Source organism: Strigops habroptila, chromosome 8, assembly GCF_004027225.2.
Source record: "Strigops habroptila isolate Jane chromosome 8, bStrHab1.2.pri, whole genome shotgun sequence".
Classification (NCBI taxonomy): domain Eukaryota; kingdom Metazoa; phylum Chordata; class Aves; order Psittaciformes; family Psittacidae; genus Strigops; species Strigops habroptila.
In genome coordinates this window covers 22,131,635-22,157,291 of record NC_044284.2, presented here as the reverse complement: position 1 = coordinate 22,157,291, position 25,657 = coordinate 22,131,635, and the positions used below count along the sequence as shown (strand labels likewise).

The window sequence follows — 25,657 nt, the reverse complement described above, 5'->3', positions numbered from 1 at the left end:
TGTCACCACCCTGGGTAAGGCTATTGGAACTGATACCAGGGAAAGATTGAATGATTGTGGAGCTTGGGAAGAGTCTGACCCACATGAATCCCTGCAAACCACTGGGTAATTTGAGCTGAAGGAAAAAGCAAGGGTGCCATGGGAACAAAACGACCAGGGGGAAGAAGATGACACAAGGAGAATGAAATGATTCTATCAAAAGTAAGTAAACGCTTTCAACTAACTGTGAAGTCTCATATGGACTTTACAAATATGTGCTCAGTGGAAAAAGGATAATGGATCTTCATTAAAGAGCAAGCACCTGCTTAATGAAGTCATGGTTATCTAACACACTGCTGATCTGTTCAAGCTGTAACACTTTTATCTTGTATTTCAGGAATATTGATGATAGAAGGTGATTAAGAAGGAAAAAATGTTTTAAGAAAATCTGCAGAGAGGCAAATGCATCATGCATCATTGATATGGTTGGCACTATATATATTTATTACTACAAAAACATGTTAGCTTTCTTGGTGTCCTGAAGGAGATACATCATAGCAGGAGAAGCAAAAAAAGAAAAAAAGTAACGTGTACAAAAGAGATTAGACTCCTCTCTTCCCCTACACTGTCCTGGAAATTAAATTTTGTAAATAGCTTTGTTCAGTCTGTTGTTATGAAGTAACATCATCTTAACTGCAGTCTTGGTTAACATAGAAGGATTTAGAGTTTCAACACTACAGTGAAGCACTAAAACCACAGCGCTTCATTCAAAGCCCAATGAAAGAAATGTTAGCCTTCAGATCAGGTCATTATCAGGTCATTCTGTCAGATGAGTCCAGAGTAATTGTATGCAGCTCTACCAGCTGCATATAATAATATATAATATAATATTTTATATTACTAACTCACAGAAAATAACTAGTAAATGGGGTAAAACATTTGGTTTAGTTCTAAAGCTATAGAAAATACTGATTAACACAAATATAGATCCACTTAAGTAGAAATCACATCCTTTGAAATTCTGGGAAAGATCGTTGAAAGAGAATCATATAGAATAATTGCAAATACCAGTGTGAAAAAGGCTTTAACCTCAATTTTGAAGACCTGCCTAAGCAGCATATTGGTTCCAGAAGCCTGCAGAGCCCATTTGTGTAGAGTTGTAGGCCAACTTCTCCCATTCAACTTGCAGAAGCTGCAAGCCCAGGGGACTGGACCTCCTTTCACCAGCAGGAGAGAGAGTGGCTGTTTCTCAGGATCTGGGGACCATGGGGCACTAAACCTCCTCCCGCACCAGTCCAGGAGCATCGTGGGCTGGCTCCTGGTGAGCATCTTTGCTGGTGTGGTGTCCTCCAGCAGCACACTGCAAACCTACTGCAGCTGGAAGAGAGACTGCAGTCTTTGGCCTGGAGCTCCTAACAGGACCTTGTGCATGCAGGGTGGATGTATCCTGTTTTTGCCTTGCCAGCAGTGAGATGTTGTTAAGGGGAAAGGAGAGAGCACCTCCTTGATCAGGAGGAACCAGCAGCTCAATACATTAAACAACTGAATCAAGGAATGGATGTCAAATACAATTTATAATACCACATGATACAGCAGCCAGGGAGAAATATCTCCTGGGCTGCTAGTAACAAATCTGACAAAATTGATTTAAGAAATAATAGGAGTAAATGTGAATCTCCTGAAAGCTGTGCTCAGGATTTCTAAGGAATGGTCCTGGCCTGAGCATGAGGTCACTGCTTTGATGAGCAATTTCTTCATGTTTAATTACTCCACACCCCAGGTAATCACTATAGGAGTTTACTGTACCTGACATTAGTGTCTAGGTCTTAATAGTGAATAGGGTTTATGTCTGATGTAAATCTTTTCCATTTTCCTTTTCCTATGTTTTCTCCTCCACAGCTTCCAAACCTCCCCAAACCCCTCAGCTCTCTGTGTGAGAAACAGTGCCTGGGGCTGGCTTTCCTCTATTGTTCTTAATTGACCTGTAAATTCACCTCATAAACTCTTGCAGATCTAGTGGCCCTTCTACATTTACAACTTATTGATTATCTTCTTAATTAATGAAAGCCTCGATGTCCCAAGTATATTTCTAACAGACAAGTCTGTTATGAAATTTATTACCTTGGACTTTATTGGTTTTAACAATGTCCTCTCCTCAGCCTGGTTATGTGTTTAGGCATTGCACTATTCATCTTCAGGTTGGTAAAAGAAGTGCCAGCGTATATCACAGCACAATTAACCAACCTCATTTACAGCTTCTCCTTTAACAGCAGCTTCCTGATAAAGCCTGGGGTGCCTAATCAGGAACAGTAAACTTAAAAGGCTTTTTTTTTTTTTTTTTCTTTCATATTGCTGAATTCAAATGCAATGCTAGTATCCAAAAGACTAAAATAATATAAACTAAAGCAGATGTGGGCCTGAGTACTGCCAGGTATACTTTGTTTTGCTTGACCAGAGGTGGGGCTGAGGACTGGGGATCCCAGAGGATGGGCAAAAGGAGTGGAGAGACTCCTCCCCTTGAGCCAAAGATACCCCGTGTACCATAGCAATGGGCTGCTGCTTGATGTCTTTTAAAAGGGGAGATGCCAGTTCAAGGCCCCAGATGTCTTAACCGTTTTATGTGATTCGAAGCTTTGTGATTATGTGAGCTTTGTAGCATGTCAGCTCTAGAGGAATTTGGCCAGTGAATCCCACCCATGAACATTACTTGCTTGTGAGGAAATGTACTGGAGGGAGGAGAGAGTGTTCAAGGACTATTACCACTTAATTGCTGCTGTCTGATCTAATGTTGCCTGTAGCAGCGCTTAAATGAAAGAACAAACAAACCCCTCCAAATACAGCCAATTCTAAGCAGCTTGGAAATTCCAAGTGCCAGCTTTGACACACAGAGCTGGACATCTGCAGGATGGAGTGCATGAAATTGGCCTGAGTTTGCTTTCCTCGTGTATTGTATTAATCAAGCTGGTATTAAGTATGCTTTTTAGGACAAAAAATCATGCCTAGGAAAATGTTGCCTGTAAATATATATTTGCAGTATCAGTATCCTTTTAGCAGAAAACAGGATTTATACAAGCTACATTTTAAACTCTTGCTATCATGGTTAATCCTAAATGCTGTAAACTGTAATGGCCTATTTCTTTATGTCGAGTTGTTCTTTTTTCTCCCTATATTCTGGCTCTAAAGCGGCTTATGCCAGTTCAGCTGCAGTGCTGACATTCAAGAACTTGTATGACAGGCAGCAGTAAAATTTTATTTAGCCTCCTTCTCAGCTTAAGAAAGAAATAGGTTTGGCACAAAAACATTCAGTAGCAAAATCAACTGTGTTGTATTGTTTCTATTGTTCTTTAGTTGTTGTTTCCCCTTGTGTTCAAATATCTTGAGGAAAGACTGATGATGATAGCTGACAGTTCACTGTGGGAATTGCTTTTCCTGATGAAATGATTATCATGATTTTTAGTGACAGCCTAAGGGGATATGTTGCTGGTCAGTGTGTGCAAAAAATATAAGGACTGCTGCTTTATGGAGTTTGGAACTCTTAACTATACAACCTTGCTATCTGGATGCTAAATGAACAAAGATATTACAATACTAAAACCATTTTCACCCAGGTTCTCTCTCAAAGTAGAACCTAAAACTCATTTGTTATACTGCAGGCTTGATGACTGACTTGACATTGTTAAATGAAATCAAATACTCTAACAGCCCTGTTACCACAGTTACAAATCTTTAATACAGAGATAATGTGTTAGCTGCCTCTTCTGGTTTCATGAATACATTTTTTATTATCTTAGTGAAGGCCTAATTACAGAACCAAAAAGAGAGCTACACTGGGACTCAGGAGATGTCGGGTGCCTGTCAGCTGTTAGCACGATGGAATCCATTTGCCCCAGTTCCACATCAAAGAAATAATTATGATAGTAATTCATCTACTTTTAAAAATGTTTGGATTTAAACTGCCTTTTAGTGTATGTACATCATGTCTGACACACTGGTGGTGGTCTGATACTAGACTCATCATGTTTTATTAAAATGTAGATTTTGCCTATTGGAATTCTTTATTTTCCTTTTGGTATTTATGCTACTTTTTGTATCCAAACTAGCAGTGGTTTTGAAAACAGATAGGCAAATAATAATTTATTGATTCTGGATAAGGTTCCTAAAATGTGAATAAATGGAGGGTGGGGTTAGCGTTTTAAAAGACACTCTCCCAGCAAGTTCAAGCATCGTGAAAATCACATCAGGCAACTGTCACTTTAGTGAGATTTAAATTTTTGTGTGACTGTAAATCGTGTGGTCTTTGCCAGCAAAACCTGAACAGTCCAGAGCAGCCAATATTGCAAGCTCTGGTACAGTCAGGATCTACCATACCTCCCATATCTACCAAAATGTTTCTGATAGCTGATATTCAGTTTCACTTTTGTCCTGTCATTCACAGATGATAAAACTGACTCCGGTTTACTCCATCCTGCCTCATCCCTGCACCAGTTTCCATGCAGAGGGGTGGAAGGATTTTACAATGCAGATGTCCAAGTGCTGCTTGCAGGTCCTAAATCTTAGGTCAGAAACTGAAGGTCCTGGTTTCGGTCAGCACCTTTCCTGTTCCTCTGTGTGTGCAGTTTGACAGCAGCCTTTCAGAGCTGTATGCAAGTGAGGGACGGGAAACAGCAAGGAAAAAAAATGTACTTCACTGGGGCTGCTGCCAGTGCAGCTCAGGAGCCCTTCCTCGCCTACCATGGGGAGGGGAACAACTTTTTCTTTTTTTTTCTTCTTTTTCTTTTTTTTTTCTTTTTTTTTTTTTCCCCTTCTTTCTTTTTTCCCTTCTCTCCCATTTATTTCCTGGCAGCACCCTCAAGTTTGCACCTCAAACCTCATATCGTCTGTTTTTTCTGTATTTAAGACAACAGCAACTATTCACAGCTAGCCTTTCTCTGCATCTGCCAGGGCTGTTTGCTGTTCTGGATTTGCTTTCCAGTTCACAAACACTGGAGAAGTAATTCTGTGTCTTCTGTGGGATTACGTCCATGGACACAAGAGGAAAACCTGATGGTAATTGCTGCTATTTCCCGTGGCACGCAAACAGTGCCTTTCTTGACATTAAATGCAGTTATACGTGGTTTGAGCTGCACAAAGGCTATTTGCTTCTGGTGAACAGCCATGAGTGGATTTCCTCCCATGTTCCATCACACAGACTGTGCTGCCTGAGCATTAAAGAAAAAGGAGCTGCTTAAGTCATGTTAGGAAGAAAGATGAAGCTCCTTTGGTCAATAAAACTCCATCCAGCAAACCAGTTTACTGGAGATCTGTGTCAGAAGCTGGTGGATGAACTGATCCCGCTTCTGGTGTTGGGTACCATGGAATCAGACAAGATGTCAGAGTTGGGGGGATCGGAAGCTAAAGAGGTAGAAAGTGATATTCTTAATATGCAGACCATAGGCAACATACCTAGAAAATGGGGTCAAGAATCTACTTTTTTTTATTTTTTTTCAGGTAAGCATTTTAAACCGAAAAGAAAAATTATTAGGAGCATGATCCCTTTTTCACTTCTTTTGAAGCAGTTCTAACTTCTCTTTTTAACGTTTACGGGTTGCCCCTGTGGCTCTGATTACATCTGCTCACTGGAGAAAATAAAAAGGTACTGGGCATTCAACCCACTGATGTAACAAAAAAGCACTGACTGCCAGTCATAACACCAGTGATCCTAGTTGGATAAGAAAAGAAGTAGAGCATTAGTTGATACGGCAAAGACCGATCATTTACTTTGTATTGTTTGAATCATGGCATCTTTTTTCTGTCACTGCAGGTGAATAGGTTTCTTCCTACTGATAAATGCCTGAAAGGAAAAGAAAGAGATATGCTGCTATCTCTGTTCTCTTTGAGAGGATGAAGATATCCTCATGTAAGAAATAACATTCATTCCTATGTCAAAAAGTCACATTTGTTGGGCAATAAAATCTGTGTATAAGTGTGAACTGAGCTAAATACAACTATGTTATATTCCTGTTAAAAAGGAAAGGTAGTATCAAAAGCTGCTGTGTATTTCTAATTTCCAAACCATGTCAAATTATTCTATGCCTGTTTCTTAAAAAATGTTTAAAACCTATTTCTTGGTGACTGGTATTAATCCTCTTACTGGACTAAATGCAGATGTGTGGAAAAAGGCTAGTCGGCTTTAGATTAGATTCTTATGTACCTGAGGAAACTAGCAAAATAACATTCCCGAATCCTTGACATATCTGGTGTCCAGGTTAAATTCAGTGCAGGGCTAGAATAATAGGGTTTTTTGTTTATGGGAAGTTAAATATGGAGATCTTATTTTGGGAGTTAGAAGAGAAAGAGTTTGTAAAGCTTCAAAATGATCTGCACTTACTCATTTCTGTTTTCTTTAATAAAGTTTCAAATTTAATTTCCAGTCTTGGAATTCATGCGTGCACAAATTGCCATCATCAGATTTGTCTGGTTTAGATTAAGTACAGTTTATTTTGCAGAGACATACAGGGATACTGGCAGGTTCAGTATGGACTATGTGAATGTAGGGAAAAGGATGAAGAAGGTCAGTTCACCAACACTATTAATCAGGACATGAGCCAAGTTGCTCCAAGACCTTTTTTCCCCAAACAATTCAGTATTTGTTTGTTCACGTTCTTGTAAATATGGAGTCCACATGAATATACTTTCTTGCCTGAGGTAGTGCCTTATAAGCAAGGTAAAGTTGTTCCAAATATAATTTATTTTCCTTTCAAGGGGACCATGTATTCTGGGCTAAAAAAGTTAAAAAAAACTAATTTAATTAAAAATACACTGAATTGGCATTATATTCTAAGTTTGGAGATGGAAAAAGTGAAAATCATAAAGAGAAAACTAAGAAATCTTTAGAAATTTTTTGGATTTTACATTCAGAAGCACGATGTCCTTTCTGCTCTACCGCTCTGAGAGAGGAAAAAAAAACCCGGAAAAAGTTAGTTTTGGGTTGTTTGTTGTTGTTTTGTTGTTTTTTTTTTTTCTTTCCTATTGAAACAAAGAAATACATTTTGGTAGCTCATTGGTTTTGGTTTGTTTGGTTTCCTTGGGGTCTGAGGCTTTTTTATGTTTTTTGGGGTTTTTTTCCCCTTGTTTGGGGTTTTTGTGTTGCTTTTTTGTTTCTTTCTTTCTTTTGTTACGTGTTTTTTTGGGGGTTTTTTTGTAGTGGATATTAAATATGTGGATCTGTAAACAGCATGGACTTTAACATCAACATCATCATAACGCCATTCTTCTGCGGGCTTGACTTTGTTATGGAAATGAGCTGAAGCCCAGCCAAGTGCTGCTCCTGCCCTGGCACCCATGTAAGTGTGTGGCTCCAACTCGGGGAGAGCAAGGGCTGGCTGCCTGCCAGCGAGGAGAGGCTGCAGGCAGCATCCATACTACTCTTTTCTGCTGAGTTTTATTATAAGGTTGTCTTTAAGGCAATCCAGAAAAGTTGTTACTTTTCCAGATGTATCCAAGTATTCCAACAGCTAGGATGGGCATCATGGGCCAGCTCCCTGATGATAGCAGGAGCACACCAAGCAGCATCATCAGCGATGCAGTTTGAATGATTTCATGTGATAAAACACTAATTTGTGTAGCTCATCAAGCCCTCAGTACTTTCACTGTTTAGTTCATGCTGAGGCTGCTCTCAGGTATTTCTGTGGAATATCAAAGCCCCATACTCCAGGAGCAATTTGTCAAGATTTCAGCACTCAGTGTAGCTGAGTGCAATGCTGGTCAGACTGAAGGCCATGAAAACTGGGCTGTTAATTTGGTAGGTTGTAAGAGATGACAGTTGGGACAGGATTTCATACTGTTTTCTAGCATCCTATCTTGAAGTGGTGTGAGGTTAATGTTTAATTTTAAGTTCTGTTCTTTCCCAAGGACAAAGTAATTTTGTCTTTCAGGGTTACCCACTAGGAGTTCCCTGTGTCCCTGGTATTCCTGGAGAAGCTGTTATGACTGATGCTGGCTTTCTTACTGTAAGTGTCTAATTTAGGCTCTATAACCTCTGAGCATCAAATTCTTCATCTACTACTTCAGGGTATATAATGTGATCCAAGCTGAACTGCAGTGTATACCTTCCTGCAAAGGTATTCAAAGCTGTGGGATCTGGCAAAGAGGTAACTGTTGTGCTGTCTGGGCAAGGGGCTTATATTTGATGCCATCTGAAATCCCTTGTGTTTCAGAATGATGTTCCTTATTATAGCCTCCTTGACACTGTGATTGTTTGATTTTAGACTAGCTTTTTCACTTCTTGTGAAAACATCATACGCATTTTTTTCTACTCATCTCTCAAACAGGATTATCTTCATAGGTAACCAGTACTTGTCTGGAAGTACTCCCAGGCCTTGTGGAGCAGGAATGGATAATGAAAGAAAAAGACAGCAGCAGCCTAGAGATGGAAATATCAAAAGTGCATTTTGCTACCACAGATCCATTATTTAGACCGTCTGACAGAACTGTTCTTTGCTTTGTTTTATAATTCTATCCTGAAAATAAGACCTGCACACTGCATCTCATTAGGTTTTATCTGCACCTGTACACATTGTACATGTAATGATATCCAAAGGCTTCTGAAGAATGAAAGACAGGGCTTTCAGCAATATGAACAGAAGTTTAAAAGACCCTAATACTTTTTTTTTTTTTAAGCTCAATTTATCATGTTTATTGAATGATCTGCGACACAAAACCATTGAAGAAACTAAGAGGAGATTTCAGTATTAGATTTAAAACCTAAGAAAATACTTTGTTATTCACTGTGATGTGTTATAAAAAATTCTAGACTGTAATTTTTTAATACAAAGATTAAAAATTCATTAATATGTAAATGAAAATGAATTACAGTGAAAATACAGACCACAGGTTTGTAGATAATAGGACTTCCATGTGAATCTTAACAGTGACATTTAAAGAAATGTCTCCACAAGCCAATCCTCTGAAATACATCTTACCTGTTTTTCTGGCACATTCTATGATTATCGTTAACAAGCACTGTGTAAATCTAAAATGATCCTTGTAAAATCAGGCATTTTGGTTTAATATATATATATGGCTGTGCAAAAATAACGAAAGATTGGTGAGGAGGATTGTAAACATGCTCAAGTGACTTGCAGCTGGGATGTAGAAAAACACATATACTAATCATTGTTTATCTCGTGTGTTTGACAAGCAGAACATCTGTATTCGGATAACATAGGCTTCTGATAGGGAGGCACTTTACTGAACGCTTGAGATTTCTGTCCTGCTGTGGAAAAAATCAAGGCAGTGTTAAACCACTGTGTGGATCCCTTATACACTGTACACTGATACACTGATGTACTGATACACATGCCAACACAGCAGGCTCTGTGGTCCTTTAGCATGGAGCTCTGTGGCGTGTGTGTCCTTACTTGTGTGCCTCTGCCTGTGTACTCCTTTGGGGATACGCTGTCTGGCAAAGTAATGAAAAGAAATTTATTCTTTGCATTTCCTCCGTGGTTTTGTGGCTGTTCCTTCATTCTACCTGCGCCGGCTCACGCAATGGCTTATCTACGTAACATTGGTGTTAACTGCACCTTTTCATCATCTTCAACCTGAAAGTACCTGGAATATTGTCGTGGTTTAAGCCCAGCTGATGACTCAGAACCACGCAGCCGCTCACTCACTCCCCCCTTTCTGCCTCCCGCTCCAGGCGGGATGCGGAGGAGAATCGAAATAACTGTTACAGCTGAACCCAGGACAAATATACAACACATTTTGTAATAAAAGAGCTTCTTTCTTAAAAGGTTGAGCTGAAAGTGGGGGATTTAACACTCCCCTGTCTTAATCTCACATGATTCAACAGCAAGTACACCAATAAATGGGTCACTTTGAGATATAACAGTATTTTTTTTTTTTATATATATTTATGGTATGCTTTATTTAACAGAAAACCTGATGAGCCTCTGTTTTAGGGTGATAATCTGGGCCTAAAACTCCAGCTGCTTTTAAATGAAAGACCTTCAGTGGCTCTACTGATACTCTCTTTTTGGAGTTCTCCATTCCTCATCCTAAATGGGGCTGCTAATGGATTAAGGATGGTGAGTGGCTCTGCAGTGTCTATGTGAAAACAGGAAAGTACAATAAACTTGGGACCATGCACAAAATGTACTTGTATACAGTCCAGTTTGAAATTAAAGTACTGTCTGTCTTTCTTGGGCTTCACCTTGTACAGTTAAATTTGTTATCAAAGGAGTAAACAAATTAAGAGGTGCCCCCATTCCTTACCCCAGTTCTCACCATCACATATATCTGGATTCTGCATCATGAAACTGTTCCTTTCTGTAAGACTCATTTTTGAGGTACATATCTAGAGGAAAATGTTCTTTAATAAAAAAAAACCTCAGAAGTTTTAGGCAACTTTTAGAAATGTTGGACTTTTTCAGACTTAAAAAGTGTTTCCTCAAGCAATATGAATACACTGGACTGTCCGGACTCTAGTATTGTACCATTAAGTACTAATGCAGCATCAGACATGAGAATGAACCAAACGTAAGGTAGTAATTTCTTCACCTGTATTTTCAATCTTTCAGAAATAGGATTTCTTTCATCAGGATAAGCACTATGGGGTTTAGTGTTTTGGTTTTGTTTTTTGGGGGGGTTTTTCTTCAATTGACAGATATTTCACAGAAACCAGCTCTTTGCTGAACATTTAGGTTTCAGAAGAAACAACTTTTTACAGTGGAAACTTTTTCAGAAGGCGAAGGTGACAGTGTAAAGATTACAGGAAACCTATGATACATACTTTTAAATTACTTTTAGGGTTATACTTTACATCTCAAAGACAACAGTTACATAGAGAAGTGTGAACTGCCGCCTTAATGAAAGAATACCAATGCTATTTCAGTTGTAGAAGTTATACTGCGAGAGACATTACTGCCTTCTAGAACTAGTGCATCACTTAATTTTAAGCAAATATTTGACCTGCCGTTCCACTGCCATAGCAAAACTGCGGTTAAACGAGCCAGCGGTGTTCTCACATGCGGCGCCAACCACTGGCAGAGCCCAGGCCGGAGAGACGTCCCAGGCGCGTTTCTCGCTGTTCATAAACACGGTTCCTCCACTGGAAACAAGAGACCGCCCCCTCTCCCCACCCTGCGCTTCCCAGAAGGGTGGTGGTAGCCCGGCCCGCCCAGCGCGGCCTCCTCCGGGGCGGCCCCGGGCAGCTCCCGCCCCGCAGCGCTGGGGGTTCCGGAGGCCCCCCGACAGGACGGGGACGGGCGGAGCGGAGCAGGGTTCGGCAGCAGCGGGGCCGGCACAGCTGAAAGCGGGGTTCGGTGCCGGAGCGGCTTCTCGGCTTTGGGAACGGGTATTCTTTTGCTGTGAATATAAGTGTCTTTACCGCGTGTGATTTCTTCTAGGTGGTCCTTTCAGGTATCCTTTGTCATCACAGCGATGCTTAATGATTAGAAGGGGTGTGAAAATGACCCGACGATTAGAAGGGCCATGTTTTCCAGTTGGGGATTGCACATTAAGTTAGAAAATGTGTCTTCAGCAAAGTAACTCGCTTCTGAAGAAATGGTTGCTGCCGAGGCTGTCCTCGAGAGCTGGCAGCAGCAGGCATGGCTCAGGCAACGGTGGCCGTGTCATCCAGCAGTGAAGTGAGCAGCGGTAGAGATATGCCCTCATGTCCCTGAGGCTGGGTACCCGGAGCATGACCTGGTTTTTTGGCTCTTAGGTGTTGGCACTCACAGGTTGCAGGAGAGATGGCAATGTCAGAGGAAAGAGGGATGCCCTACTGCATCAGAACAAAATAATTTTATGCCAACTAATAGCTCATTTAATTCTTTCTCTGAAGGCTATTTTGCTAACTTTAGCAGAAGATTACCTATTTAATTAGGTTAACTAAATTATTTTCAAGTATACTGTTTCTTTGGCAGCCAAGGTTAAAATCCATTGGCTGAATAGTCTAATATAATGATGAAAGGAAGGGCCACAAAGTTAGCTAGGGTGAACTAATGCACGCCTTACAGCTATTTGGCTTTCTGGGTTTTTTGTTTGTTTTTTTTTTTTTTTTGAATCATAGACTTTCTTGGAAATGGCCTGGCTTGGTATTTAAATGGTGCCATGCATGATGTTTGTGCTTGGGGGCTTATGCTAGTATGCTCTTGGCAGTATTTCATCGAGCTGGAGAAGAAACGAAACTGATTGTCACGCTAGTAGACTGTTTTTCTGATAAAACATGGAAGCTTTGTAGTTAACTGAATTACGGTATCTCTAAATGACTTACAGTGTACCTGCTGACATGTATCAGAATAAGGAAGATGTAGCTGTGTAATGTAGTTCCGAAAATGAGAAAGTGACTGAAAAGAAACATAGATACTCTTTCATTCCTTAAAAAAGAACAATCTAGGAATGTTATTTCCTTACAGTTCTCTGAACTATAACAGTTTGTTCAGACTTCCGTTTGGAACAGTTATTTCCTCTATTTCCTTCCCAAAAGTTTTTGTCTGTCCTTAAGTGTCCTGGCTCAAAACTCATGGAGGGGGAAAAGCACTGTACCTGGGCACCTGTATGCTCTGGGGTTTGCTTCTGCATTACCCGTTTGAGTAACAATTCAAGAAAGTAAGGAGAGAGTTAGGTGGAGTGTGCTGGTGCTGGGTTTGAGGGTTTAGCAGCAATTGACTGCTACTTCTGAAAGCAAAGGGAAAAATGGATGAGAAGGAAGGCTGACAATATAGGCTCTAGGTAGTACAGTGTATAGGGACAGGGTGTGAAGAATGAGACTTCTTGATATGAATTCCTTTCTCTTGTGAGTGGTATAGCAGATGAGGTTTGGGGATCTGCTGTCAGCTTGATAACCTGCAGCTCAATGGCTGCTCTTGGCAGTTGAAGCACTGCTGGGTGTGTGCGTGTTCTTTTGCCTTTCATTTGCTCTCTGTGTCAGTCATGCTGCGGGGTTCAAGTAGCATATTTTAGGAGAGGTGGCTGGCAGCACCTGCCCTTCCCACTCCCAGTACACAGGTGCAGTGGGGGGACCTCAGACCATCCGGAGACTGTTTCATAAGGGTCATTCACTACCAGACAGCTGCTCTTCAAGAAGCATTTCCCTGGTGCTTCCCTTCTGCCAGCAAAATCGCTTCTCCTTTCCCCTGTGTAAAGCTGAACCCAGGCATGTTTATATCTTATCTGCACTCCCTTTCAGAGCATGGATCCAGAACTGTAAGTTAGTACAGGAATCTGTCAGGCTTTTCGAGGCACAGGCTCTCTTGCATAGCCCTAAACATAATGGCCCCAGCAAGGGGGTGAGGTGATGGGAGCTGGAGCCTGGACCCCACCGTCCTCTCTTGCCCTTTAGTGCTTCAGCTAGGGGATTTTGGTGAATGTTTGATCAGCAAATATCTCAGGTAATGTAATAAAATGTGAAGGACCCTTATAATCCTATCATAATTTAGGTTGGAAAGGATAACCTTTGGAGATTATTTGGTCCATTTCTTAAAGCCAGCCTAAATTTAAATGTAGGTCAGATTGCTCAGAGCCTTGTAAAGATTTTTATAACATGTGTGCAAAGATTCAGAGCTGCTGCTTCTTCAAACACCATGGCCAACTTACTCTCAATTTATGTTGTAAATTCAGGTTGCAGCACATGGCCAGCGTAGCAGGAGGGATTCATCCAGCTACTGTTTTATTGAACCAAAATTAATTCAGTAATGAACTTTTACTTGCTGAAGCACTTTCTTTCCTTTTTTCTTTAGTTCTATGGAATTTAAACCCCATTACAAAGAAATAGTATTCTTCCTCTTTTGTATTAGTAGGGGCTAAATGCAAATGCCTTTACTTTTCCTTGCTAAGTAATGTTTCAGTAATTGTTCCCTGTATTTAAAAATGTTACTAGAACTAGTAACACCTAGCAGCATGTAAAGCCTTATTTTATTAAACTGAAATGAAAATGTAGTCTTCATTGTTTTGTGTAACCCAGACAGCTGGAACCAACTAATTTCTAAGTGACTGGTCTTTCCGTTACTGCTGTTTCTTGACTGAGGTTTCACCATGCTGGAATTTCCCCATGCATAGTGACATCATTGAACAATATATTGTGCAATATAAAGTTGACAAAAGTGAGTTTTTGTTCCTCATTCCTTTGGTATTTCACAATTTCATGTTATTTCACAATCTTCATAAATTATTCAGATGAAAAGCAAGGCATGAATGACAATGTGCTGATCTTGATGGCTGAATTGGACGTGGTAGAAGGAGTCTACATAAAAAGCAATAGAAGAAAAGAGACAATTTTAGTAAAAGACATAATCTTAACTATTCTTAGCATCATGTCTGATGAAATGGGAGTTGAACTTTGTAAAATCTTTGTTACTTTTCTCGCTGTAGAGCATATCAACGTTTTCTAAATCCTAGATTGCGCAGTGGCATATATGTGTGGTTGTAGGGAGAAGAAAGATTTTGGGCTATTGTAAAGCCTTTCTTTTAAACAAACCGTATGATACAGTCTCTACCCTTCCTTTACTAAAGAGTTCAGTTTTAATTCTCAGTATTTCATTAAAGTTCAGGTAGCTGGAACATCTCACAGTATAAACTGATCTTTTTCTAGTTTAAATTATGGTTTTTTATTCGTCTTTCATTTGTGCTATTCCTACAAGCTGGTAGTTTTATCAACATATTTTAATATGGTCATATATTAAACTTGTCAGTTTATATTATCAACTGCAAGAACAAGGTTTAAAAAAGGAACACTTTAAGAGCAGTTTACTAAACAAAGAGGATGTTGTGTGCAAGCTGGGAAGTAAGATAGATGCCATGTCATCCCAGAACCATTAAAGATCCTCCTGTGACATCTGCTTTTACTCTGGGACTAAAAAGCAGAAAGGAACTGCTTTCAGTTTCAGTTTCCTTCCCAGCTTTGAATGGCTATCTTCACTGAACTGAACTAGTTGGAAGAGCCATAACAGACAACATATATTACTAGTTTAACTTGAACTGCATTCTTTCTAAAGAGTAACTAGGTTTATCATTTTTTTAAAGCTTTCAATCCCGTAAAAAGGAACTCCTATACTGTTCTTTTTTGTACTTCCACTTATGGATCTCCTGGCTGTTTTGGACCACTGTCTTCAGCAGCAGTTGCTGCCATTGTTTTGCTTCTCTCATTAATCCAGAGTCTGAAAGGAGTGTCTCTTAAGGTTGATGCTGGCATCAGTAAATGTTCTTTCTGCCTTTTTTAAACTCCTTTTGACAATTACGGAAAAGTGGAAAGAAAAAGACAAGCAGTTGGCCATTTCACTCATGCTGTTCTGCTGTGGAAGCCCACTCCCCTGTGCAAGCCCATCCTTCCTTATCAAGTTGAGACAAATATTGGATACATGATATTTAGTAGTACCATTTTATTCTTCAAAAGTAGAATAGCATAAAGAACTGAATAGGTGGCAGCATGGCATCAGGGCTGGTCCGGGATTTCCCAAGCAGGTTTTGTAGTCAACATCAATATGCTAAACTAGTTGCTCTGAAATTACTGCAATAATTTGTTCATATGAATTGCATGATGTTTCTGGATGGCTGCACAATGGAGTCTTGCAGTGCAATGAAATAACTGCACATCCTGATGCTTTCCTTCAAGTTGATAATTTCAGGATACTCAAAGCATGAATCCAGGCATAGATAATTCAGACTTACAGTGTGGTGGAGACATAGCCTAGAAGGAAGTGGAGATATTTAAAGTTATTTTAGCTTGCATTTGTAATTCAGTTTTCCCATATGGTTTAGACAGTCAAGTATCTTTTAGCAATAATAGAAAACTCTGAATAAGTCTTATGTAAAATTACATGTATATATTAAAAATCCCCCCCAAATTTTTCTTTTTTTTTTTTTTTTTTTTTTAGAACAACTGTAAACACATCATGGCAATGCAAGGTGAGTAAATTATAAACAGAATGTCATCTTGAACACCACATTGTTCAAGCAATACTAGCTTAGCTATTAGTTTACTTACCCTCTATTTTTATGAAATATGTATGATTTTTTGTTGAATATGTTTTGACTTGAAATTATTTACATTTTAAAATGTAATAATTTCCAAAATATAGCTTACATTTTCAGATCTTGATTTCTAAAGTTAAATAAAACAAATGAATAAATAATCTTGAAATTCAAGCTCTTTCTGCTTACAAAATGAACTTGGTAAATGTTTTTAAATGCATAACCCTCTGAGTCTGCTGGTGAGGCATTAGTGTAGTCCTAACTTGAAGAAATTCATAGAAAATGTTTTATATAGTGAAGAATGGTTCATTGCAAGTCAGTTCTCTACAGGAGGGCAGCCTGTCAGTTCCCTGGCAATTCTTTGTATTAAAGCCTACTTCTAAATATAAATGAACAAAGGCATCTCTGGTCCAGACAGTGAACTGACCTTGCTTGGAGTAGGTGATCTCAAGACGTCCCTTCCGAGCTAAATGATTCTGTGACATCTTCATGACATCATGTGCAATACCTGTTTTTTTTCTGCACGTTAAGGATGAGAACTCCTTTAAGTTCTTAAACATTATACTGATGTTTAATATACATATTGTGCATAAATACAAGCTTGTTATACAGTTTTTGCTATACAGAAAACCGCTGCTAAATTTTGTTATGTCTACTCTGAAAAAAGAGGCAGTGTTGGGGATTTTTCATAGTAGGGCAGGAGGAAATGAGCAAACTCAGAGTGTATGTTCCATTCTTCCAGCACATAAACCTGACCTAGCACCTGGATTTTCAAACATTAACCATGTACCAGGATATCAAGTCCCCTATGGCTATCCTCAGCATGCACCTGGGACTTCCCAAGGTAGGTTGTTTGTCTACAGATCTGTTATACCATTGGGAAATAAGCACGGGAAATATGAGGTTTCATTTCACCAGGGTGACCATCTCTGATTTACTTTTCTGCTGTTAATTTTGTGGAGTTTCTGTTAATTTCTGTTTGCTGAAAAGTCATCTTTTCCTTCTTGGTGCTGAGCAGTACCAGCTGTGGTAGGAGTTAAAAATGTTGGATGTTCCCCAGTGGTTACTGTGTAGAGTTTGTTAGGGTGGTGTTACTGATGCAAAGCGATTAATGTGTGGCAGCTTCTTGCTGATGATAAGATTTTTTAATTAATATGCTATTTTAGTATTTCACTTTACTTTTCTCTAGAAATCCAGAACTGAAGAAAGAATTGTTTTCCTCCCGCTATTCTGCTAATCTGTGTATTTTGTGCCTGTTTCCTACCCTATTGCTGTACTTTGCATGTGGTTATACCTTGCACTCATTTGCTTTTCTCCTCTTCTATTTCAGTTTCTGCTCCACATTCAAAATGCAGCACTTCTAAATAGCTGCTCATGTTCTGGCAACTAATTGCTTTCTGAAGAACCAAGTCTAACAATCAGACTCAAAGCATAAGTTGTAGATAAAATGCAAATAGTTTGGCCTGAGTTACTATGCTGTTCGTAAGTTAAAGCTTGTGCATGTTGTTGCAAGGCAATCTGGGGTCTGGAAGTACAGTTAGCTTCAGCAGGGAACGAGCATGTGCTGCCTGTGTGGTGAAGGTCAGGGGGGCATTTTTTGTTTTGCATAATTGTATGTGCATACACTTACACATGACAGCAGTAGCTAGTTTGTGCGCAAAACCTGTACTCAGACATACAAGCAATTTGTATTCCATAAGGGTGAATCCTTCTCTAGAGTGGGGGGTCCTGCCACCTACGAATTTTAAGCCACAGCTGTTTACATCACCTGAGGTACTGTCCTGCTTACGGCCACAGTGTGAGCTTTCATATGTGACAGTCCATGTATTGGAATGTAATGTGAAACACTGGTGCTGAACGGATTTGGGCTAAAATCTACAAATCTACAAATTTACTCGAACTATTTGTCTTTGGACAGCTCTACAAAAATATGCTTTATGGCTTCTGCACTGTGCTTGCTTCTGAGTAGAATATAAAATTCCTCTCAGAGTGAAAACCTACAGCCTACCGGAGAATTATTAGGTGAGGGGAAAAAAAATAGTTCTTGTTCTGTAACTTTCAACAGCAACTTCAGCAGCTTCAGCTACAAAGGCTGTATTGCTGCAAGCAAGGCTCTGCGCTCAGCCGAGGATGTGGGCTAGGCTGTGAGCACCAAGGCAATGCTGCATGTGCCATCTGGTGGGATGCTGAGCATTTACATCCTGAAGTGCTTCATGAGAGCTTGTGTTTTCTACTGAGTGCTAACTGGAGAAGATTTACTTGGCATTCACAAAATGTGGAACTGTTTCCTCTTTTAGTATGCACCTCCTCCATCAAGGAGTTGTGGATTTCCTGAGTTTTGAAAGAGAATGGGAAAGTGCAGGTTTTAGATCACACTCATCTAATTTGAAAATTGCAGATGAACTTTGCTAAAAGGACATTTCCTATCACATAAGTGGAAGGCATGATTCCAGAAACACTTTGTCTTAAAATTCCTCATTTGCTCAACTGACAACTTGTAAATGCCCATATTTTTCATCTAATTTAAGGTATTCTGTCTTCTTTACTTACAAATAACCTTCATTTATTTATTTCTAATTTTTGATTTACCTATCTTTATGTGAATAAAATTTCTGCTATATTCAAGAATGATGCATTTATTTATTTTGTTTGGTTTTGTCTGGAGGGATTAGAACATCCATATCCAGTGTAAATTCTTTTCACAAAAGTATTCCTAACTGAAATATATTGTAGGTATAAGGATCTTCATAGGTCAAAATAGTGAATAAATTAATCTTTTGAAGATCCATGGGGCAATTCTTTTCTAACATCTAACTTTAGTAACTGCATCTCTCCTACCACACCAGGTATCGCAGGTGCAGGGAGCTATGGCTTTCAGGTACAGGCCATGAGAATCCCAGCTGAACTTACTGTTCCACCCATCCAGAACCAGCCCATTGTGAAGGAGGGGACAATCTGGATGCCCATCCCTCCTCCTCTTCCCAACTGCCCTCCTGGACTAGAATACCTCACACAGGTACCTGCACCCTTCCTTCTTCCCCAGAGAACAGGTATTCACCTGAGAAGCATCCTGCATCTGTGAAAGAGCTAAAAAAAGTATGTGGCTTTGTTGCAGCTCTGTGAGTTGCTGCTTTTGAGCTGCTAAGTGAAGCGTTTTGTAATGCGATTGATGCATGTTTGAGTGTGGAGATGCCTGTTATGGTTGCAGCACTTTATGCAGTATTCTCCGGCCAAATGAGATGCTGAAGGACTAGGAGCACAGGGCTATCATAGATCTTTCCTGTTTTTGAAGGTACCGTTTATGAGATGTAATGAGATTTGGCAAAGTGTCTCTAATAAATGTATATAATATGTGCAACTGTAGCACATTAGAAGTGCTTAGTTTTCTACATGGTGCTTTCTTCACACCTCTTCATAATGTTGTTAGCAGAGACGCTAGTCAGACTTCACAACATAGAGAATGCTAACAGCAAAATAAGAATGGTTTCCAAATTGCAGAATATGTCCTTTAACTGTAAAAGTACAGTTTATCTTAGCACTGGGAGCAAATATCGAGGCTTAACACTGATGTATTTTTGCCAAATCTGCAAATTGCTCAAAAAAAAAAAAAAAAGGCACCAGTGAGGGAAGGCCATTAGGTCATTTATCCTGACTTTCCATGTATCGTGAGTTTCCATGTATCCTGAGTTTCTCTCACAGCTGAGCAGTAGCTCTAAAATTTCTTATTTTCCTGCTTTTATCTGTATGGACTCCTAGTGTAGGAAGCTGGGATATGTGGTGTCAGAGGCTCTCTCAGGCTCTGTAGCTGAACTAGCCTGAGCCCTGTGTGCTAGTAGCCAGACCAGCTTGGGTACAACTTCTGTCATCTGCTCCAGTGCCCTGAAACACTGTTCTGCTAATTTGACAGAGGAAAGGATGAAGGTACTTGAGCTACTTACACAGCTTTACCAGTAGATGATCTGCCTCTAGACAATATATTGATCCATAAATCTGCGTTCTGAAATGAAACAGTAATGCTTCTTGAAACTAGCTTTCTCTTATTTACTTGTTAACTATTTATTGTTTAATTTTTTCAACCATTAACAGATTGACCAGATATTAATTCATCAACAAATTGAACTTCTTGAGAGTAAGTGCAAAGTATTTATGGCAGAGAAAAGTTTAAATCCAATAATCCCATGAAATGATAAAATCTAGACTTTGACACTTATCTTTTTAAGGTGGATCACCACCTTTCTCTTTCCTGCGTCTGTCACCTGTCTCAAAATCTGCAAAAGTTGTGGAGGAGAGAAAGGAGAAAATAGGAGGTCGGGGGATTTTAAGCTGGTTCTGTATCTTGAAAGATACATAGCAATGTGACTGAATAATCTTGGTAGATAGTTATAGCTGAAGTCACGCTTCCCATTTTATTAATTCACATGATTTCTACTTGCTTCTCTTCCCTACTTAAAGATATTATTTCCTGTCCTTTCTTCCTTCATCTAACTTTATAGACTGGCATGAAGCTCTTACCTAGTTTCCAGGCAATCCTGCTGTTTTAGTGAATTGAACTGCTTTCCTTCTACTACCCTCATTCCGTTCACTTTAAGAATATCAAAGTCATGTTATCAGTGTCTTTCAAATGGAAGAAATAAAATGGACCATCCGTCTCAGTTGATGCCTACTGTTGCTGCATTTTCTTTCCATAATGCTTCAAAGAGTGCTTCCATTTATTACAGAAATTAATCAAAATTTCTGTCTTGGCTCTTGTTGTTTTCTATTTGTGCTGCTGTGAATTTTGACTTTGAGGCTTTTTTTATGGCCTTTTCATTTGAATGTTCTTGCTTCACCCCCAGATTTACAAGTTTTCTTTTTAATTCTCATCCCTTCAGCTCTTCCTTCCCTGGGAATCTTCCATGCTGTGTTATTTATAATTGTGGTGCTCGCTCTAGCAGTAAATGTCCCTGTCTGGTGGGAGGAGACTGATGGACAACTCTCTACTCTTTCTGCGTTGTCATGTGCATGGTAGCTTCTCTTCTCTGAATTTCTCTGTCAGGCTGCTCTGCTCAAGAGTCCTTCTCCACCACTTCCTTTTGCCAGTAGCTGCCTCTGACAGACTTTGAGGGAGGCCTGCCTTCCGAAGGGGTAGCTTTAGAGTTAGCATGATGACTTTTATGACCAGATGCACCTGAGAAATTTAACCATTCTGTTCCCGTTTTTCAGTTTTGACTGGCTTTGAAACAAACAACAAATATGAAATCAAGAATACGCTGGGGCAAAGGGTGTACTTTGCAGCAGAGAACACTGACTGCTGTACCAGGAATTGTTGTGGGCCATCACGACCCTTCACCATGCAGATTATAGACAACCTGGGCCATGAGGTGATAACGCTGCAGAGACCCCTCCGATGTTCTTCGTGCTGCTTTCCCTGCTGCTTACAGGAGGTGAGTTGCTCCCTCTCACTTTCTTCCTTCACATGGGACGTGGTCCATCTGTGCGGTTTTAAGATGGGGCTGTCTTGAGTTAGGTGAGGTGAAACAAGTCAAGTTTTGCCTGTAAATTGTGGGGAGAGCAAGCTGTAGGATTTGCTTATGGGGTCCTTGGTCTGGGAAGAAGCAAGTTTGCTGCAACAGTTAGATTCATTCTGGCCATTTCTGATTATGGTAATGAAAAATTTGGTTAAACAGCATGTCAGGGAACTTGTGGCCATTACCAAAATCTGTGCTGGAGATGGACTTGCAATGTAAGAGTTAGGCAATGGCTTTGATAACAGCTAAAGTTTTCACTTTACTGCTGCCGTGAAACCTACAGTGAAATTCAACATGAGATGATGAGCCTTTTTAATATTAAAATAATTATGGGGTGATGCAACTTCTGAAACCTCAAATCTGAGGTTCTTATTGAGGGATTTGTGGTATCTGCGTCCTGTAATGTCTTCACTGAATGCTTTCAGGATGCTCACAGCCTTTCTTTCATTAGACTTTGATCTTTATACTGCAGATGCGTATGAGGTCTGAAATTTGTGTGCAGTTTTTTGAAAACATTCACAGAAAACCCCATGCAGCTTCATCCATTGGAAAGCCAGATTGTTGTGGAAAAATAAGATGCATTTGGTTTGTATGTACAGTGGGGTTTGTCTAACAAGCTTATCAAAGCATGACTGCTCACTTGGAAGTTTTCTTTTTCCTGTGAAGATGGAAGTTCAGGCACCTCCAGGAACACCAGTTGGTTATGTTGTCCAGAACTGGCATGCCTGTCTGCCAAAGTTTACCATTCAAGATGAGAAAAGAATGGATATACTGAAAATTACTGGCCCATGTGTTGCCTGCAGCTGTTGTGATGATGTTAATTTCAAGGTATGCAGGGCTAAAAGTTGTTTGTATGTAGCTTCTTTCCAGTAGGAGTTTGATAGTAGTTTGTTGCTTGAATTGTTGCTTGAACTTGTCAACTGAACTGTAATATATATTAAGTAATTAGCACAGAATATTTTAATGCTAGTATAATCAACTCACTTGTCTAGATATCTAGATTACTCTAGATAAACCAGAACAACTTCAAGAAATGATGTCTTAAAGCCACTCACCAGTGATCAGTGAGACTGATTCCCTGTGGTTGCACACAAATCTGTTAATTTAAATACTTAGCAGCGAAGTCTTTTCGAATCTATTATGTTTGGCCCTAACAAAAAGATGTTATTCTCAGCTGTGTCATGTATTTATTAAAATTACTTCCTATAACCACTAATTTAATAATTTAATAATCATTCAACGACCAAGTAAATCAAGATAATTTAGAGCTAAAATACAGATTTGAATGACTGGTGACACCTTTCACTTAAAAATAATAGTGACTAATATATCATTATTTTCATACACATTAATTAGTAGATACACTAGTCTATCATTTAATATTTAAAATGATGTTGCAAATAGTTGCTAAAGCAAATTCAGTATAATTTTATTTTGCGGATTAGATTTTGCAACTCTTACAACTGCATCTAACTTTAGGAAATACTAAAGGGCTACTTTCTGTTTTGTAACAGAAGAATGTAGTTTGTTTAATTTTCACTTCAGCAGCACCTGATACATGGCAGGAGAAACTAATTTGCTCTCTGGGTTAAAAGACAACACTTGCAGCAGTGTGTGTACATGCGTGCAGTAGCTGTCTTCCAACACCATTAAAGCACTGAACTCCGCAGTTAGATTTCGAATTAAGTTCATGTCTGTGTTATTTAAGATTGACTTTCTGATAGGGTTGGGTTTTGGTACAGTTACATTCAATGACTGCATTAATTCAAATAACGCAATCTGTAGCATTCACATGGATCTGTCATGAGAAGGATTTGGGAATATCATGAATGACATTTTATGGTTTTTTAATTTTATATTTAACTAGGTGAAATCTGTGGATGAGACTGCTACTGTTGGAAGGATTTCTAAGCAGTGGACTGGATTTTTGAAAGAAGCCTTTACAGATGCAGATAACTTTGGAATCACATTCCCAATGGACCTTGATGTAAAAATGAAAGCTGTCATGATTGGTGCTTGCTTCCTTATCGTAAGTCTGTCACTCACTAATACTTGAGTATGAACTGGCTTTTTCATTTGCATGTTCAAAATGTACTGTGGAAGGATTTGATTCTGAGCTTCTTGAAATGGGCCACAACTTGTGAAATTACTATGTGTTGAACTAACCACAGAAGGCAATTATTTCAGATAATAAGCTTGTTCTAGGCTACCTACAGTGCTAACTGTGTTTAAGAGGAGCTACATATCTGATGAGATTGAGAAACCCTGTAAAGGGAAGACTCTTTACAGAGTCTTTAACATTACATTAATAGAGGAGAGCATGTTTATGTGGATGGTGAAACCATGAAAGTGCACATCAGCAATCACCAAGAGACCCATCCAAAACCAGAGCAGCCTGCTGAGCTGGTGAACTGGACAACTGAATGCGGCAGCCGTTTCCTCCCAACTCTCCTTCTTGGAAGTATGTGAAGCACTGAGCTGAACAGGATCAAATGCTTGCAGAGGAGTCATTTCCAATGCGAGGGATTTCTATGGAGGCAAAACTATAGCAGTTTTCAGCTGCACTCTGACTCTGCCATGTCAAATACTGCAGTGCAGCTCACTTTGCTCTTTGAAAATAGTATGCGATACACTCATGTTTCCACTTACCTGTGCAATTCAGCATCGGGTACCATTTCAGTAAGTGCTCTGCTTCTGTGCTGGCAGAGCTGCAGAGGGAGAGGAAAGGGGCATGTGAAGCACCTTGAGTTTGGAACGTTCTCACCAGCCTCTAACAGCTCTGTGCATGAAACAGGTTTTCTTAGCTGTGTTTGTTCAGGTGCTTCACTGTACTTCACCATGTGCATGAAGTACAGTGCTAGTGAGTGCGAGCAACCCAGGACTCCGGACACAGAAATTGGGGGCCCCCAGATGTAAACTAAAGATAGTCATCATTATGATGGACTCCAGTTTAAGGTAAAATTGAAGGGATTGAGTCAAGTCTTAACAAAGCCAGGGCAGGAATCCTGCTTAAAGGAAGCATAGCTTCGGCTAGTGATAATTTAAAGTTTCAAAGTAGGTCTTTCACCACCTCTTTCTCTCTCTGTGGGTGTCCTATTCTGAGAGATCCAGGTAATGTGGGATGGAGGGGGTGGCCCCATCATCTTCTTATCTTTGAGGCTTCCGAGAGGAATGTGCTTTGAATACCTTGCAAAGCAACCAGGAGATCTCTGAACTAAGAATCAACACTAAGAAGTGTTTTTTTCATTTGCTTTTTATTGCCTTCTTAGGACTTTATGTTTTTTGAGCATGGTGGTGATAACCAACAGCGAACAGGAGTTTGGCAATGAAAACTTTTATATAGAAGAAGAACATAAATCCCAACTTTCCAGCGGATTGCAGAGCTCCAGTAAGAGTGTGAGAAATGTGTATTTTGTGCTACCACAAGTTTATATTTCTATAAACTAGAAGCTTTATGTTTTGTTGCAGGTTTTTCTTTGTAGTAAATAGTAGTAAATAATTTTGTAGTAAACAATTTGTAGTATTCAAATAAGAACACTTTTTCTGTACTGATCAAAACAATAATTTATAGAAATATATAGCAACATTTTTTCCCAAGAAATTTGGGATTGTAAAATAAGTACTTATAGCTACTTTAATTCATAAAAAAAAAGAGGACTTCTATATTCATTATTATTATAAGCAGTGAGCCTAATAAAGAGGTCCTGATCTTTTTCTGTGTATCCTTTTTTGGTAGTTTTGCCTTGGTGTTCACATTCTGTTGTTTCCAACTTCTTATCAAACATATACATTCAAACCAAAGTAAGTTTGAACCAGATGATTCTTGAGGTCCCTTCCAACCTGTTATTCTCTGATTTTCTGATTCTGTGATCTAAGTGAACTATCAAAAATCACTGTAAAATTGTAGAGTGATGGTGACAAATCTGCTGTCAAATGACTCCTTCAGTGTAAGTTAGTTTCATAATTTAGGTTGTTTTGAAACTTAAGGCTTTGATTTTCATTAACAGAAGTTTAGAGGAAATGTAAAAGAAACAGGAATTCTCTTTCCTCTTCATTTAGTCCATGGATTTCACAGATTGTAAGTCTGTCTGTAATTGTGAGAGTGCAAGAATAATAAACAGAAGAATTCTACTTCAAAAGCAGATACATGAAACGGCAGGTCTGTTTTTTAGCATTTATAGCTTTATTTAAATGTGCAAGCAATGGGTAAACTTGCAATT

General features: G+C 39.4%; 1 protein-coding gene across 6 annotated transcripts; it reads left to right on the top strand.

Annotated features, from left to right (window-relative positions):
- The first annotated feature begins 11,090 nt into the window (after nt 1-11,090).
- On the top strand, nt 11,091-25,568 carry PLSCR1 (phospholipid scramblase 1). 6 transcript variants are annotated; one of them, XM_030495115.1, is made up of 9 exons: nt 11,112-11,314; nt 15,834-15,864; nt 16,673-16,774; nt 18,777-18,946; nt 20,017-20,059; nt 21,133-21,353; nt 22,104-22,265; nt 23,305-23,466; nt 24,707-25,568. In XM_030495115.1, the coding sequence occupies exons 2-9, from the start codon at nt 15,852-15,854 to the stop codon at nt 24,764-24,766; spliced, it is 933 nt and encodes a 310-aa protein (XP_030350975.1). In that variant the 5' UTR covers nt 11,112-11,314; nt 15,834-15,851; the 3' UTR covers nt 24,767-25,568. The 6 variants fall into 6 exon arrangements, with proteins under 6 accessions (XP_030350979.1, XP_030350975.1, XP_030350980.1 ...); XM_030495118.1 differs by having other exon boundaries at nt 11,127-11,314; nt 17,261-18,946; XM_030495116.2 differs by lacking the exon at nt 11,112-11,314 and adding an exon at nt 13,929-14,063.
- The last annotated feature ends 89 nt before the right edge of the window (nt 25,569-25,657 follow it).